Below are 19,151 nucleotides of genomic sequence, written 5' to 3' on the forward strand. Positions count from 1 at the left end.
AGGGATTATCTCACCATATACACCTCGGGCCGGGGCATTAACCCTTTATTAAACACTTTTTTGTTGTCTTATATTTCATTATCTTGCTGGCTTCTAAACGGGAAAACAAAAGAGTCTATAACGTTACATAGTGTTTTGAAGATTTGTTTAAGCTGTAATAGTTTTCGCGATGACACATTTTGTCAATGGTTTGTGGTCACCAAGTGTTTCAGGTCGGTCCTAGAAAGCAGTTCAAGCAAAGACTTGATGGCATCTTGCTGGTGAATAGAAAGAATTCATACCAAGAATGCTTTATACTTAGGGCAACAAGATGGTTCTGTTTTCCCGCTGTATTTAAATGGTTTCCGCGACGACCCTTTTCGCCAGTGGTCGCCAACCATGTATGTGGATAGCTCCTATTCACCTGAGCAACAAGCGTACTCCACGGATGATGCAGGTCTTTGTCAATAACATGAGGATTTCGCAAGCCGTGAGACAGAAACAGCGTGACACTCCCTAGACCGTGAAGCAGGTACGACCTTTCCTTTTAGTCTGTCAGTAGCGCAGGTCGGCACCAGCGGTAGCTAGGTATTTGCATACACGCATACATTCGGGCTACCACCGAGGTTTGTGTGCGGACACGGCGGGAGCTTTTACACTCCTCTCCGGCGTTACTTTACAGTTTCCACGTCGGATTGCACACGGGGGTCGATTAGGTTTGTACTAAATTTTATTTGACTTATTTTCACATAAAAAGAAGGTACATGGTAAGATTTAAATATAACATATAAATACCATACGGGAGAGGCCAAATAGGCCTATACAGGCCCTCCTCCTAACAAACTTGAATGATATAATTGAAATATGAAACAGATGATAAAAGATCATAGATGATATGAATAAAATGCCTAATGACATAGAAATATAGTAACTGTTATAACATTAACTCAGCTATCTAATAGGCTAATAACAAATCAAATATAGTACGGTATATCGATAACAAATCATAGGTGCATAGAACATTATTGAAAAAAGCAAGGAAGGTAGCAATTGAAGTACCCTGAATGTAAATTTATTAGATGTTGTTGATATGTGGCCTTTAATTAGGAGCTGGGACATGTTAAAATTTTCAAGTGGAGGGGAAGATTGTTCAAATTAGCTACAAATTTAGATCGAACACTCTTTTGGGCTTGTACGGTTCTTACTGTAGGAATGTGTAAATAGCGACTTTGTCGAGTTTCCGTGGAGTTTTGAATTTAGATTTAGAAAACCTTCAAATGTGTCTGGAAGAGAGTTATCAAATAATTGCATTCATATAAAAAAATGTTCAAAATCCTAAGCTTCGTAAATAGTGGCGCTAAATGGGCGAAAAAATGGGAACCATTTTTGGTTCGAACAAATCTTTTCTGTAGAAGTCGTAGGGGCTGTAGTGAAGTTTTATGTGTGCCTCCCCAAACAATATTAATATTTCAGTAGGTTAAATATGTGTATTAGGCTATTACATATGGTAGTAATGTGAGTAACAGACTACTGACTGACGGAGCAAGAGCACAGTAATATGAACAAGAAGATGTTCAATTTTTCCAATAATACCGATGTTTTTTTTATATTTTTTTACCTAATATATCTATATGTGCTTCTAGGATTATGTCTAGGAGCTTTGCTTGAAACTCTTGCGACAGGGGTAGTTTTTTAGAATATTTTCGCGTTTCTATCTTTTCTCTTTTTATTGCAGAATATAAGGTTAGTATGTCTTTTTAGCATTAACTGATAGTTTGTTTGCCTCAAAGTAGGTGATAACTTTTTTTTTATTCTTGATTAGCTAGTTCCACCAAGGGTTTCAAACTTGGAGTGTGAAAGAAAAAGGGCCTCCTTAGGTTGGAATCATAAGCAAACAAGATATAGAAACAAGTCGATGAAGCTTTAGCTATGTCATTAATATATATATATAAGAAATAACAGAGGGCCAAGGATCGAACCTTGCGGTACGCCACTTGTTCTTTAAAAATGTCATAGTTTTCTTTAAGTAGTGAGCTCTGTTCGAGTTATATATACCAGGGAGGGGGGGGGGCATTTTGGGGCAGTTTTTTCTGCCGTCCTTCTGAAAAATGAACTATAGACTGATTTAGTGCTTATCATCAATGGTTTCATATTGAAAATAATTACAAGCAGTATGATTTCTGCTGTTAGGTGGAGATTGTCTTAACATTCAAATTATTATTTATACTGATGTGAGGTTGTGGGTGTACGCGTGTGTGTTAAGCGTGTTTGCTTGTGTGCTTATGTGTGTGTAAAAGGACATAAGATTAACTTCTAGTTAACTTATAGTGAAAAGACGTAAATCATGAGATTATATTCAACTATTAGCAATATAATTTGTGTACATTGTGATAGCACCAATGGAGACTTATTCTGATCTCATTCTTAATGACGGCCTTGATCAACTCTTAAGGATATGTGTGTGTTTGCTTGTGTGTGTGTGTGTGTGTGTGTGTGTGTGTTCGCACGCGGGTGTTTCTGTGTGCATTAATGTGTCCGTGTCTGTGTGCGTGCCTCTCTCTCTCTCTCTTTATCTCTCTTTCTCTCTCTCTCTCTCTCTCTTTCTCTCTCTCTCTCTCTCTCTGTGCGTGTGTGCAATTTCTGCTGCAGTCTAGGTCTGAACGTTCGGCAACAAAGTGTTTTACTTTAGGTTACAAGAGTCCAAAGTAGCGTCACAACTTTGAACAGTCCAGACCATACATGGTATAAGATATATAACGTTAATACATCATTCCTAAGTGCACTTCCTTCTGTAACACAGACACCAGGGTCTCCACCATGGGTCCCGGAGTACTACTGAAGCTGTGCTGTCTGGTGATACTTCTGACGGCGGAGTTACCGACCCAGGTCACCACGTCCTGTACACTTTCCCCAGACGAGGCAGCCTTATCCCAAGAGTAAGTCATTCCGAATAGAGGTGAAGAAGATTCAGGTCCAGGTCGACCTGTTCAGGTCCAGAGGTTCGGGTCCAGGTCCGGACCTGAACCTAGACCTGATTCAGTATGTGAAAACTTGTGAATGGACGATACTCAAAACAATGGTCCATTTTGTTACAAAGAAATATATTTTGTGGAGTTTTTGACTCCCATTGGCATTTTGAAATCCTACAGGGCTTACTGCATTTGTACGAGTGACTGTAAAACTTGGTAGACATTACTTTAGACTCTACCCTACTTCGCTATTGTTATTCTTTTTTTTTAACCGATTTTTTTGCAGGTCCGGTTTTTCTGGACCGGTATAATAAGATAACCCGGTTTTGTACCTTCCAATGTCTCAAGAAAGAAAGTCGAACCCAAAAACCTAGACTATAGTACACACATTCTATGGTGTTTATTTGACTACACATTGTTTTTGTTTCATTTCATGTTACTTCCAATTATCCCTCTGGTAAGAATTTGCAATGAACTATTATTTTTACATTGTTCGACAGAGAGAGGGGGGGGGGGCGTGTGGGGGAGGTTACGCCCCAACAAAAACAGGCAGATTCGGTCCCGGTTGTGCCGCTTTATTGGCTGATCCTCCTGTACCGTCAGATAATAACCAGTTTTTGTTTTTGTCCTCAGAGACAACGTCTGTACAGGCCAGACAACATGTCCGTGCACAGAGTCGTACTCACAGCGATACGAAACCAACTGCGGGATATTTGGAACTGGATGGGCAGCCTGTACTGAGTATGTACAATTTTTAGAACAATTTGTCTATAGGTGTATAGTGGAGTTTGGAGTGTGGCTCAGGTCAAGGTTAAAAAATGTCGTGTTTCCTGTTCCAATCATTAGTCATTAAGCGGATTTGAAATTTTGTATATATTATGCAAATCAGTTCCTCAGTTGCATATTTGCTATCAGCTTATATTTCACCTATCATAAATCACATGTGTTACATTTACTAAAGTCCAGTTATTGAAAACAATGGTATTATACACTTTCCATATTAATTATGCAAATAAGGTCCCTGTTTGCATAAAATGTATATCATTATGAACATCTTTGCTTAAGCTACCTACATTGTTAAAATGATGTCAATCCGTCATTCCTTTCTGAAGTTATCCTCTTTGGAATGTTTTGACAAAAACGCCCCTGCAGTACCAAAATTAAATGTTAGGGGGCCGAAACTTGCATCACTTTGTCATGATGCTAAAAGCTATCTACCACTCAAAAATCAAAATTATATCACGTCCTGGACAACAGATACATTGAAAAAAACTGCTATGATGGAATATTTTCATTGATTATGCAAATGTTATGTTATTTTGCATAATTAGTATTTTGTCTTGTACAACTTTGTCTAAGGTACCTACATACGCAAAATAATGGAAACTCCGTTGTTCCCTTCTTGAGTTATCGTCATTAGAATTTTTGACAAAAACACCCCTGCTATCCCGACACTAGACGCTAAGCGGCTCAAACGCATGTCACTTTTTCCTGAGCGCAAGAGCTATCTAACACCTAAAAATCATGACCATAGCTTCTTTATAACACGAGATAGCAAACCCGGAGGTTGCGCTACAGTACCAAGGGAAGCCGCTAGGGGGCCCCAAATCTACTCATTCTCAGCTTTCATCACACACTACCAACACACCAAGTATGAAACCAAGTCACCCTGCCGTTCTTGAGTTATCTTGTTTACACACAGATACATACACAGACAGACACACAAACACAGGGTAAAATATAACATCCATGCCACTTTGTCATGACACTGAAAGCTATATACCACATAAATGTCAAGACCATATCACATCTGGGATAAGATATACATAGAAAAAACTGCTATGATGAAATATTCACAGTAACTATGCAAATCTGTTCCTATTTTGCATAATTAGTATTTCATTTTGTACAACATTGTCTAAGGTACCTACATACCAAAAATAATTAAAATCCGTTGTTCCCTTCTTGAGTTATGAAAAAGTCATTTTTACCAACAAATTTCTACCCATTTTGAACTACATGGTACGGTCCGCCCGTCTGGAAAGGTCAAAGAGTCTGACCCATGTGCCTTCGGAACGTGTCAACTGTGGAGGAGACACAACCATTAGCGCCTAGAGCCCCCGGTGAAATAAAGGCTTAAGGTCTCGTTCCGGTATTACTCCGCGGTGGGCACAAGTAATTCCTTCCGAAATATGAATGGGCCCCCCAAATCAGGTGTTTATGTAGATGATAAATTGCCTTTTATCACCCCCAATGCCATGTAGAAAGATTTGAACTGAAAGGTTGTGTATTTCTAACAGGATCGGGTAGGAAAGTCTCGGCATTCGAGCGAGCGTCGTTTGTTTGTCCTGCGTAATGCGGTCAGCGGGTCATTGAAGGAAAGCCCGTCTTTGTGGATTGCATTTGAGTGCAGTTATAGATGTTATGAAAATCGATTGTCCGGTCAGATTTGGGGGACAATTTTTTTACTGATTACTGGATATATGATCTTGCAATTAAAAGTTAAAACGTCTCCGGCCGAACTGTTTCATTATTGGATTTTCGCCCATTAAAATAATTAAGCGTTGTTATAAATGGAACAGTATAAGTCTGGTATGAGACCTTTTAACCATTAAAAAGCCTTTCTTGGTGGGATTTTATGTGAAATCTGGGTATTTTGGGAGTGACTGCGGTAGGAAAGACCCTATACTTGTTGAATTAGTTGTAAAAAAACTCTCAAATGAGGGGATTCCCGCACCCCCCTGAAATAGTAGTATCGTCGTCAGATTGGAGCCAAACGGGCCAATCCAAGGACTCTAATTAGTGGGGTGTATCTAAAGACTAACCGTATAAAAATGCTTGCAAATGACAGAGAGATAGAACTGGTTTATTTATTAAACACACACAAAGTCATGTACAAGATCGTAGTCCTAAGACTAAATTGCATTGTACTATGTACACAAGAGATTATAATGCAAGGCCCTGCCGAAGTACGTTAATCAAATTATAATAATCACAATTCCCACTCAGCTGTACAATTTAAAAGTGCAATATGTGGATTTACACACACGCATACACACACATGTATGTATATATATATATATATATATATATATATATATATATATATATGTATATATATATATATATATATATACATATATATATATATATATACATGTATGTATATATATATATATATACATCAGTAATAAAATCTCATTTCAATCTAAAACAGAACTATTGAGGAAGATTAAAAAATGACATCTAAAGTCTAACATGAATTTAAAAGGTCGACACAGTATGGTAGCGTAGTGTTCCTAAAACGAGCCGTTCTACACTTGAACTGAGCGAAGTTGTCAGCATATCTGAGGTCACTACCATGTGCCTCAGAGTGGCGTGGTGGCAGCCAGTTGAAAACCTCAGAATTAACAAGGGATCTAGCAAACTTAAGGCAGTGGTCTTTACGTCTTACATGCAGAGGTTCTAGATCACACATTTGTAGCGCTGAACTGTAGGAACTGTAGGAGCAACCAAGAATAACATTTCAGGCTCTGACCTGGACACGCTCTATCATACGTGACTGTTCTACTGTAAGCCCCGGGTGCCAAACCTGTCAGGCGTATCACAGGGTTACCGGGGCGGAGAAACCCTAAGTACACGTACTTAGTCGCTAGAGCTCAGACCGTGTTTCTTCAAACACCTAATCATGTACAGACGGCGGTTAGCTTTGCCCACAATCAGTACTACATGTGCAGTGCACTTTAAGTTTGCTTGTAATATTACACCCAAGACCTTGGCCATGTGTACATCTTCAAGGAGTTGCAGGTGGTTTTCTCAGGAAGCATATGAACATCACCATGCATTTAGTTGGTTTGATCTGCAATTAGATTTTGTCAGTCCAGCTAACAAGATTGTCCAGATCGGTTTGAATTTTGGAAGGTTGTGTCGCAAGACTGGCCTCAGCGAGCGACATGTCGTTGACACATTTCCAGGCCTCTGCTGAGGTATCGTCTTGGGGGACTGCATTGTTAATGAGATAACCATTAGCGCCACCTAACGATGAAATGAATTTCATGAGACTAGACATATCAGGCTATCATTTGAGGGTAAATTTGTATGGCTTGAATATTTCATTCTTGAGATAATTGCATATTTGTTTCCTCAACTCTCCCGTTGGAACGCATGTATTACTGGGGGAAATTCTAAAGCCATCGTCTCCCCTGTGTTGTACAGCTGCTAGGGGTGGAATCAGCCAAACCAGGCTGGGGGTTGTAATGCTTCAGAAGTTTTTGACAAAAATGACCCCGGTATCCCTGGTATCCTTGGGCCGCTAGGGGGCCCAAACTTATGTCACTAACTCCTGAGAACAAGAGCTATCTAACACCAAAAATACGTGACCATAGCTTGTTCAGAAGATGAGAAAACACACCCGGAAGTTGCGCTGCAGTACCAAGGGAAGCGGCCAGGGGGCCTGAAATCTAATCATTTCCAGCTTTTATCACACACTACCAACACACCAAGTATGAAACCAATCCACCCAGACGTTCTTGAGTTATCTTATGCAACTAGATAAACCATACATTATTGATTCCATCTGTCCTTATGTTTATAACTGTTTTAAGAAGAGAGAAGAAGTTGAACTTGTACATACTAGAATGTATTAGCATATGTAGAGATGATAAGATACCTTTTTGTCAAAACTCTACCTTATCACTGGCGCAAGGACCTGTACTAAGCTTGTTTGAGCACAAATGTACAACGAAGTGTAAGGGGGCCGGTGTTGTGGCCCCAGGTTCTTTGAATGTTGCACAAGGAACGTTTAAACTACAGGACTAAGAAAGCACACACAGGACACAGTCATGCCGTTAGACACGCACGGGAGCTGTTAGTCGGGACCCTCTCTCTGCTCTCTCTGTCCTCAAGTCTCTGTCCAACTGTCCCAACTCCCAATTCCCGGCTTTCTTTATTCCAAAAACCCAGACACAGATCCAGACACTGTCTACAGCTATGCATGACACTAATTATAACATGTACCTGCTATTGGCTTTGTTGTTCTTTTCATCTTCAGTTCATCAAAGAACAATACAAAGGATAACACCTTGTCAACAGTTATCACACAACAATAGCAGACAGTTACACATCTGGCCACGGGGACGCTCTCAGACAGAATACATTATAGCCTTGTTATGAAGTACGGCAGGACAACTCGCGACACAACTAAGAATTACAAATTGACACGATTCTACAAAGTACATAATATCTGTTTTTCCCCATCCCTACACTCCCCCATGGCTTAACCTTGAGCCGTCCCGGCGAAACATATAAAAAATACATATATAAAAACAACACCTACAGATATACAACAATCGCAAACAGTTACAGGCTACTACAATCAGAGTTTGAACGGGCTGACAACATACGGTGAACATGCATTGCAAGTGCGACTAGGAACAGTTCAGACGACAGCCAATAAATTGAAATCAGTTCGTGAATTGTCAGTTCAGCTCCCAGTCTGGCTGTTTTTCTCTCACGTCATCCGCCCCGCTGCTGTTCTGGGTCGTGTGGGTCCCCCTCTGTCCCGCCGTTGCACGATCACCGACGTCCTCTCCGAGTCGCTCCTCATGTGCTGTCGCACTCACCGGTCTTCATTGGAAGGTGCCCCGGCGACGATGCTGATGCTGCAGGAGTTCCCGTAAGGGGGTTGACCGGATCGCGACCGTCTGGTGGGCATGGTTAACGCATGGCATGACCATGAACTCGCCAACACTCTTGTGCCCGGTGTGACCCATGCAGGGATAAGCCATGGAGAAAGAACAGAACACACACGCACACAACCTGACCGTCCTATCAGACCTATCGAAATTCCTGTTTACTAACCTAACACTGGCCCTGAACTGTCTATAGTGCATCAAGTACTTCTCTGTCTTTAGATATATGTAAAACAATTAGTACTGAAGTAAACAAAAACATAAACATTCAACTTACTCCTACACTGTCAGCATTTCTCAAATATATCCTAACTCTTCAAAACAACTCTCACTGTTTCCCTTCCCTCCTCCTGTCTGTCCTACATCACAGTCTCAATTGTCACAACGACAACTCTGGCCGCCGCACAACACTAATCCAGGACTTATGCAGTAAAATACAAGTACAAAATGTATACCATATACAGGGAAGGCTTGCCGCTTGTCATCGCAACAACTAAGAGAGTACACCTACAACTATTCACTACGTCTTGCTACTAGTCGAAAACAACATAACTAGCTAGGCTAAGCTCTAACAGAACAGGTCAGGCAGCGTGAGCATGGCATTCTTTCTGTCCACTCAAGTCAAGGACCAAGGGCACACTCACGTTCAACAAGTTCCACCCGGCTTCTCAACTGTCCTACCGACCACCCCGTCGCCTCGTACCATGTCGAAGTCGCGGCCCGCACTCTGACCATGGTGTCGGCCGCCGTCAGTCCTGCCGCCACGTGCCGAGCCTTGGAGTTCACGGCTTCCCCAGCACTCCAGCCATGGTCCTGCAACCTCCTATCCTGGTCAGCCTGCCGTGTCCTGCCGGTAGTCGCTCCACCGCGGCCATCCTGCCCTCCCGTGCGTTTCTCCTGGCACGTCTCCTGGTCCCGGCGTGTCTCCGTCCTGTAGCGTCCCTCTAGATCTTGGTTACGCAGCATCCTGCCGACAACGCCAAATGTAAGGGGGCCGGTGTTGTGGCCCCAGGTTCTTTGAATGTTGCACAAGGAACGTTTAAACTACAGGACTAAGAAAGCACACACAGGACACAGTCATGCCGTTAGACACGCACGGGAGCTGTTAGTCGGGACCCTCTCTCTGCTCTCTCTGTCCTCAAGTCTCTGTCCAACTGTCCCAACTCCCAATTCCCGGCTTTCTTTATTCCAAAAACCCAGACACAGATCCAGACACTGTCTACAGCTATGCATGACACTAATTATAACATGTACCTGCTATTGGCTTTGTTGTTCTTTTCATCTTCAGTTCATCAAAGAACAATACAAAGGATAACACCTTGTCAACAGTTATCACACAACAATAGCAGACAGTTACACATCTGGCCACGGGGACGCTCTCAGACAGAATACATTATAGCCTTGTTATGAAGTACGGCAGGACAACTCGCGACACAACTAAGAATTACAAATTGACACGATTCTACAAAGTACATAATATCTGTTTTTCCCCATCCCTACAGAAGGTCATTCATTCATTCATTCATACTAGCCTCCACACGCTTGCCTGCAACGGGTTGCATGTTAATTGCTCCTCGCGTACGTGTGAATTACCCTTGCGCCTACATGTGAATTGTGCCTGCGCTAACATGTTAATAGTCTGTTTAAAAGGATTCCTTAATCCATTTTGCTTTACCACTCCGATCTATCGCAGTCTTCGGGACGGGGCAAAACTCCTTACAACAGCAAACTCCCTTCCTCGGCAAACTCCCTTTCCCGGCAAAAGAGAACCTAGCCAACGTTGAAAATCGCGACCCCCCCCCCCTAAATAAAAAAACAGCCACGTTCGAAGACTGCAACGGAGTATGTGCAATTGTCATGAACAATAAACAACGGGTTCGTGAGCAATTGATTGGATCCAGACATATAAACTGATATTGACAACTAGAATCATGAAATATGAAAAAAACGTTTTCTCCAACAGGTACCGAACATCGTATAGAGAAACTACCTGCCCCAAAACAACCTATTTCTGCTGCTCCGGCTACGAGCGTGTAGACAATCGATGTGTTCGTAAGTATGATGGAGTAGATTGATACATTATGAATACATGCATACATACACGTACATACAAATATATTTGGTTTTGCATTGTAGGTCTCAAGGTCCATCCAAGGATGGCAAATGATTTTAGCTGCGAGTTTTGTATAACGTACACTGCGTTTTCCCGCTTTACTTAGCAAACATAGAATACATGTAACATAATTATCGTATCTAAGACCTATCGCTACATAGTACATTTTCATCAAATTTGATGGAGATCTACGGGGGACATCTCAAGGTGTGAAACTGTGGGGTTCGTTCACTGCGGCACTCTTACACAATGTAGACATTGCGTAATTCGTAAAAGTATGACTTAGAAGACAACAAAATAGTACACACACAAATGTAAAAAATTCGTTGAGTAATCTTGCGAAGTGCGGTGCCGCACCGGTGCCGCAAGTGCAGTGAGATACCTCCTTTTTGTGATTCCATTGAAACCAGTCTGTCGGTTCGTAGCTGATACTGGCACTACTGCCTCATCCTCTTAATGTGATGTTGTCGCATGGTGTTTAGGAATCTGTACCGACCCGCTGTGTAATCATCACCTGTGTGAAAATAACCTGTGCCCGGGCTGTGTGCACGACTATGGGACCTACAACGGGAAACCGGCCAGAGCCTATGACGCTTCCGGCATGAACTGCTATCGTAAGTATGATTCCATATGCCAAAAAACAGCGGGATATGATTTTGGAAGCGGTCAGACGTTTCAGATAATCCACTATCTTGCGTCAGTGACACTCAAGAGATCGGGAAGAAACCTCTAAGACGTGAAGGCAAGTTTGATTCGTTAGGCTATAAGAATGACCAATAAAGATGTTCATGATCTCTTCAATGTCACTGACGAAGGATAGTGGATGCTATTTGAAACGTCTGGCCGTTTCCAAAATCATATCTAGTTTTGATTCAATAAATTCTAGTGATAATAGGAGCGTCACAAATATTTTAGATTTAAATCGTTGAGTAGATCGCAGTTATCGGACCAATCACAAACTCTCTTTCATTCAACAGAGCGCTGTTCGTGGCGAAGCGACAGTAACCTGTGCTTCCCTGGTACGTGTGAGCGGATTGGCTCCTGCTCCTGCACTTCTGGTTTCTCTGGCAGTTCCTGCAGAACAAGTAAGTCTATCATTACGGTACACCTTATAATATAACCCCAAAACAAAATATGGCCTCTCGAAGGCCTGCGTCACACTTTCAAACAGGGACCCGGCCGGGCAGCTTTGGAAACGAAACGTATGATATTTAAGACGCCAAATGACACAAGACGTAAAGAGAATAGTCGTGCATGAGCATTATGTGTGTATATTTTTACCTATAAATTTTTATTTTTCGTTTCCACAAACAGCCCAGCCGGGCTCCGGGTCGGAAATGTGACGTAAGCCTAATTAAAACTGGGCGTAAAAACAGTATCGTAACCTTCTTGATAAGATATATTTACTATTTTCTTTTGATGAGTTTAGACCCTTGTTAGATATATCCCAATGGGCACTTAAGATATTATGGAAGTTTTAAAACCGTTAAGTTCTCCCCACACCATATTGAGTATAGGACGGTGCCTGTTACCGTTTCTGTACTGGCACTTTGTCCACACAGTTGTGCAAACGGGTAGTGCTTCCATACTGTTCCCCAAACGAAGAAGCAGTGTGTGTCATTTCTGTAGGGTAAAGTCTATCTAAATTTAGATGTAAGGTATTAAACCCACAACCTACCACATGCAAAAGAAAGCGATCTGCTCACCAGATTATTACTGTGATATATTAGAAGTGTGCAAATGCCGTAGTGGCGGCTAAATACCATGAAACTTGAAATATCATGACACAAATGACGTATACTAAACATGGTTCTTTCCCAGTCGATTCCACCCCAACGTTTATACACTGGTTAGGAAAGCTGCATGACAGGTCTAATGGAACAGCTGAGTTGGCCATGAACCAAACCAATAATGAAGTCTGGACCAACAAGGTACAAATAAATTGTTATCATTTCAACTTAGGTCCACACCAATTTTTGTTGTTGTTTCTCGGATTTCCCGACCCTATTTTTTCCGATTTGATAACACAAAAACTTTCGAAATTAATGGCCACACCTCGTGTTGCTCACTGTCTCTCCTTTTTCAAACTTACCATGGGCCTCAAATTCCAGTAGCTCTACGTGCCTATTTTGGATGGTCCATTTATAATTTTTCTTCAAACTCTGGACTTTGCTACCTGGAACCCCCTAAATGTTGAAACTTTAGCTTTTTAATGTTCGATCTCTCCTACCCCCGTGTTTTTTAAACGTTTTTATTTATTTTTTGACCGGCAGACCCAATTTTTTTCTGAACAAAGTCCTAGAAACAACAAATAAGATTGGTGTGGCCTAGATAAGGCAGAAGAAGAGTGACACCTTATTGTTGACTGTTCATTATACAGCTTTGAGAGGAATGCTGTTTTCAATTTTGTACGAGATACGTTTCCTTTAGACTAGAGTAAACACATGATATATTGTTTTTTTTTTACCCTTTTTGAACCTTTCATGTTACTTGTAAATTATACTATCAGGAATCTGCAATTAACTTATCAATAATCCTAACCCACCCCCACCCCCCACCTCACCCTCAGATCCCCACTAAGCTGGACTTTGAATGGAATCTGGCCTACACGAGACCAAACCCTGCAAACCACTCCTACATCCGGGCTTTCAAAGTCGGCATCATGGAAAGCAAAGTGAGCTGGAGCCAGAAGAGAAACACTTGTGAGTTGTGCGAAACCTAAAAAAGATATAGGACATAAGAGAATTATTTTTATACAACAAGTTAATACTCACTAACTCTTGATTACGTGTCGATGCAGATAGATGGGTCGTTCGGTGTAATATAACCAGCTGCTGCCGCGCCGCGTGCCTGCGAAGCTGGTGTGTTACGCCGAACGGCGGTTATACCGGCTATACAGATACAGATACAGATGCCCCTCAGCCACTCAGGGCTTCTAACTGGAGTTCTGCTTCACGCCGTTATATGTAGCCGAGGTAGGTGGCGCTTTTGCGGCGAGAACACAATCCTTAACGTGGCTAAGTTTGTACCATCCCCCTCTTCCCGGATCATCACTGGGGTTAACTTTCTTATCCACCTACGTACACCGGCTACATATAGTGGCGAGAAGCAGAACTCCAACATGGAACATCTGCCGAAAAATGATAAACTTCCTTTCCTAATTATAAATTTTTGCTAACAATATTTTGTGATAAATCATCAAGTTTCGTAGCTTTAGCTCTAACCGTTCATGAGTTATACGCCATAAAAGTTGCCAAAGGCCTCAAAATTCCCCTCTCTGGTCAGAATAGGTTAAGTGCAAAACGTGGTCCTTCTGAACTTTTGCATAAATTATGATGATAAGCTGGAATTAGCAACACCTCAACATCTCAAAATATGCCTTTTACATTATCGAAGCAATGCGTGTACAATGATCACCGATATGAATTTGAATTAAGATTTTATGAACAAAACATTTTGGGGTCCGTTTGGACCCCACGTGGTCATTTTAGTCGCAAAAAAAAGGTCGGGTGCTTGAGGGTTAAGGGTTAAAAAATGTGGACCAAACATATTTAAAAGTGCATAACTATACACTTGCCCATACTTTTCACAGATCAGGTCGTTACTGGCGGTACCATCAACTGTGACATGGCTCTTAGCAACAGGAACCCTCCACTGTCCACCGCCATACAATGTACCAACGATCAAGAAACCTCACTGAACATCATCCATGGCGACGAGTGAGTAATACCCACCTCACATTAGGCGAAAATCGATCGGAAGACTAGTCTACGTGCTCTAAATGACATTTTCGTGAGTAAGACGTCCGGTGTTCTCACGATCATCTTGCGATTTTTAGGGATCGCCGGCGATTTTCAGGGGTCGTACAATGGTCGCGGTGCAGCAAAACATGTTCTTAACATAAGCGACAAGTCGCAAGGAGTTCTCTGAGATTGCAGAGCTCGTTACCGAGTCGCAGATCGTGCGTGCAAATCGTGCGTACCTCGCAAGGGTATCGGTCAATATTCTTGCGTCAATCCAACGATTGAAGACCGATAGGCGAGCACAGACATATTTATCAATCATCGAGCGCAAATCGGATGGCGAACGCCCGTCAGTTGGGCAACGTTCGGGCGACGTTCGCCCGACTTCCGTTTGTTTACAAATATTGAATTTCTGAGAATGTGAGGGTAATCCTAACATTGTGGCCCCTGTGGCAGTATGCATATGTAGGCTGGCTTTGTGACATACTTTCCTTTCTGGTGTCATTTCTATTATGCCCGCACATTCCATTCATTGGTTAAAAAGATTCCGGCAACAAAATAAGCAAAATTTATTGATCTCTTGCCTTTTTTGAGGAACGTTTTGTTTACCTTGTCCCCGTGCAAGAGGTCATGGGAGGTTCATTATCATAGATTTATTCACCGTCGATCGCACGAGCCTCGCTTTTATGTGAGGGGGGCAGTTTTGGGGCGAAAAATACGCGAAGACCATCTTAAGATCTTAAAATCAGCCGACCTTCCTGCGATCGCGATGTATGTCCGAAGATCGTATATAATGTGAGGGGGGTATAAGGGCGCTGTCATATATAGGTAGTGCGATCGTCGTACGATTTTGATGCCGTAGGATTTTCAAACAGGCTTTGACAGAACCAACCACCTATTGATCCAAAACAGAATATTGCAGGAGACGTACATTTTTGTCCTCCGACATGCCCGATTAGCGATCGTGCGACGATCGCACGACCTGTGTGACCGCGCCCTAAAGACCGTCACTGCTGCTTTTAGAATCAGACAGGCTGTGGAAGCTTTTTCTTAATCTTTTATTTTTTATTTTTGTTTTATTCACATTTATTTTCAATCACGTCTATTTAAAGAGGATTAGACAGAAAGCATGCACTGCTTATCCAGGTCTTTCCACACATTAATTTATTGAGCATTAGACAAGGAGCACTTTTGCTTATGCATGTCATCTGCCCTACAAGGTTGCAGCTATAAGAAATTTTCATGCTTTTAGCACGCCAGGGTGAAGATTTTGTTGTGCTTTTCGAATTATAGAATGAAGAATATGGTAGTCATTATGGAAGCTTATGGCGTCTCCCGTCTATATTTCATGATGGTTGTGAGGCGCTGGTGTAAATGGTTAGAAGGTCAGGATTTTAACATTTCATAGAAAGAAAAAAATGGTAGCCTCTAAAGTCGTACGTTTTTGTTCAGCAGTTGGTATCATTTAGGTTTTGCTGTGTATGGGAACTAACCGATTAATGTTCTGTACTGGTATGTAGGATTGAGATAGAGATTTCTGCTAAGCTCGGTGGGTACTTAACCTATCACGACTTCGACACCGGGCAGAACCACAACCGGACCTTTACAGACGGACCGTACCAAAGGACCGGCTCAGGGGCCAAGTGGATGTGAGTACGCACAACCTCACCTCACCTCACCTCACCAGTCCCGTAGCCTAACGTAGGGGCAGCAATAGAAAAATGACGATAGAAGAAGTAATCTGAGTGCTAAAGGACCTGTATATACTGTATGTCGGATATGGTAGAAGACAAAACACATTTTCATTTGAACATGTCCCTTCTACGATCAAGTAAGAAAAGAGCTCTTTAAAGAGGCCAGTAAATTCCATCTAGGCTGTTTCTACGCTTTCAAACAGAGAACTACTCCCCCTTGACATCACAAAACCAAGATATTTCATTTTTTTCTTCTACTGTCTCAGAAAAAAGTCTAGCCATGCACTAATATACAGTTTAGCTGTATAGAATTAAAGACTAGAGTAGTTGCTTACTACACTGTTCACCATTGTTTGTAATTTTTATGTCACTTGCAATTAGCCATCTGGCAAGAATTTGCAATAAACTTTCGATATTATCATCACAAACTAGACTTGTGTCTGACAATACGAAAGAGGAACTAAATTTAGTATTGTCAAACTCGAAACGCGTTTTCTTTATACAGAATGACGCTTATGAATGTCAAGGAAATGTTAACATTATACAAATGATTGAACAGCATGCGGAAATAACGTATTTGTCCAAAGCCATTTACTTATCTAGGTTATAAAGTACTAACGTGTGATCTTTGTTTAGAAACAGTTTTGAATTAACCTCGTCACTTCTGCAGGTATGACTCCACTACCCCAACTCATTCCGGGACGTTTGGTCAGATGTTGGACGTCGGAGATCCCTTCACAAAACAGGTTGGGACATTCGACGTGTCTTCCCTCCTTCCATAGTAACCTGCATGGTTGTCTTGGGCTAACGTCCCATTTACAAACCGGGGCCGGCCGGGCTGTTTGTGGAAACGTAAAATAGAAATGTATGCGAAAAGAATATACACAAATAACGCTACTTAAGCTTACAATAAACGTCCAACCGGGCCGGCCAGGATGTTTTAAGAAACGAAAAATTAAAATGTATACCCAGAAAAATACACAAATTATGCCCTTGAACTTCATTTTGACATTTTGTGTATTTTGATGTCTTTTATATCGTTTTTTTCGCCCTCGAAAGCTGCCCGGCCGGCCCCTTTTTTTAAATGTGACCTAAGCCTAAATAAGACTATTCTCGTTACGTCTTGTGTAGTCTGGTGTCTTTTATATCATACTTTTCGTTCCCGAAAACTGCCCGACCGGGCCCCGGTTTGGAAATGAGACCTAGCATGCATGGCCTTAGACAAGTTACCGAAGCACTTATCTTATTTTATTAGCTACAACGTCTCCAGGGCAATATATGAAGGGCAATTATGGGATGCACACTTCATTCTGATGTATACAAGTAACGCTAGTTCACTTTTATCCGCAGGGTAACCTATATCCGTTGTTGTTTTGATTTTTAGATAGAGCATTTGGAGATGTCAAGTTGACAGACGGTGGTTTAAAAATGCAATATTTCTTTGAAAAACATTGCAAATCGTGCAATTGGAAACCACCGTCCGTTGACTTGATATCCCAATTACGCTGGTTTTTAAATGACGAACATAGGCTATCCTGCCGTTAAAGGTAAACTGGTGTTATGTATTCTCATGTTTTTCCAGAGTTCCATCACAGCCCGTTGGAGTGGATGGAGCGACACCGGGTCTGGTATACAGAACTATCACGTGCAGGTTTACAGGATGGACCACACTCAAGGGGACACACTGAAGGAGGAGTTCACTCCGTGGATCGATGGTAAGGAAACCAATGAACGTGTGATATACGTCGATGACGATGATTAGACATCCAGGTAATAAGATATGCCAAAAAGCAGTTACTCGAAACACAACATTAAGCTCCTGCAACTAAAACAACAAGAGCTAATTGACTCATTGATATTGACTGTGTCCTAGCTTCGTTTCCCATTGAAATCCAAATTGTCTACAGCTTGACGTTGCCTTACCTTAGTACTTTTGATACTATTGGTATCCAAATTGTCTACAGCTTGACGTTGCCTTACCTTAGTACTTTTGATACTATTGGTATCCAAATTGTCTTCAGCTTGACTTTGTCTTACAATGTCTCCTATTGGAATCTAAAATTTTCTTCATTCATAGTTAGGTGATAAAAGATCGGTTCTTCCTGATCAGTTCAGTGTCCTTGACGAAGGATAGTGGATACTATCCGAAACGTCTGACCGTTTCCAAAATCATGTCCAGTTGCTTGAGTAACTGCTTTTTGGGATAACGTGTGATGTAGTTATACTGGAGTAGATGTCCATGCATTGGACACTATCGTAGTCTGAGTTTGTTGTAATCCTATTAATGTACAGAGTCTAATGAAGAATGCTGTTCCAGCGCTGATACAAGAAAATATGCAAACAATGTATTGAATTGGAGGGAATATTTGATACCGTAATCTTTTGAGTACTTCTGCAGAAACAAGACATCTTTGCTCACAAGTACGTTTGTGAAAAAAACGGGACAGTACGGAAACAAAATGTTAAAGAATATCATCAACTGAGCCGTAGATCATATTAGCTTTATTAAAACCCTCAAGCACCCGACCTTTTTTTGCGACTAAAATGACCGAGTGGGGTCCAAATGGACCCCAAAATGTTTTGTTCATAAAATCTCAGTACCATTTCTTATCGGCGATCATTGTATACACATTGCTTTGTCAATGTAAGAGGAAGATTTTGAGATGTTAATGTGCTGCTAATTCCAATTCATTATCATAATTTATGCAAGAGTTCAGAAGCACCACGGTTTGCACTAAACCTATTCCGACCAGATAGGGGATTTTTGAGGCCCTCAGCAACATATATGTCGCATAACTCATGAACGGCTAGAGCTAAAGCTACGAAACTTGGTAATTTATCAAAAAATGTTGTTTGCAAAAGTGTTTAGTCAATAAAGTAAGTTTATCATTTTTGTGGGTTGCCATGGCAACCATATTCTAACAGGCATATTTTTGCCAAAATTTGACAATTTCAATATAAAG

The 19,151-nt window shown here is 41.5% G+C and overlaps 1 protein-coding gene across 1 annotated transcript in view; it reads left to right on the forward strand.

Annotated features, from left to right (window-relative positions):
* The window catches only part of LOC118415516, a 105,115-nt gene that overhangs the window by 43,745 nt on the left and 42,219 nt on the right, over positions 1-19,151 (forward strand). Inside the window, exons 5-15 of the mRNA XM_035820184.1 lie at positions 2,780-2,915; positions 3,582-3,689; positions 10,602-10,690; positions 11,234-11,365; positions 11,729-11,836; positions 12,573-12,682; positions 13,321-13,453; positions 14,344-14,470; positions 16,015-16,143; positions 16,859-16,934; positions 17,771-17,903. Of these exons, the coding sequence (XP_035676077.1) occupies positions 2,780-2,915; positions 3,582-3,689; positions 10,602-10,690; positions 11,234-11,365; positions 11,729-11,836; positions 12,573-12,682; positions 13,321-13,453; positions 14,344-14,470; positions 16,015-16,143; positions 16,859-16,934; positions 17,771-17,903 (1,281 nt within the window). The remainder of the gene's footprint in view (positions 1-2,779; positions 2,916-3,581; positions 3,690-10,601; positions 10,691-11,233; positions 11,366-11,728; positions 11,837-12,572; positions 12,683-13,320; positions 13,454-14,343; positions 14,471-16,014; positions 16,144-16,858; positions 16,935-17,770; positions 17,904-19,151) is intronic.

This window comes from Branchiostoma floridae, chromosome 5, assembly GCF_000003815.2.
Source record: "Branchiostoma floridae strain S238N-H82 chromosome 5, Bfl_VNyyK, whole genome shotgun sequence".
Taxonomy (NCBI): Eukaryota; Metazoa; Chordata; class Leptocardii; order Amphioxiformes; family Branchiostomatidae; genus Branchiostoma; species Branchiostoma floridae.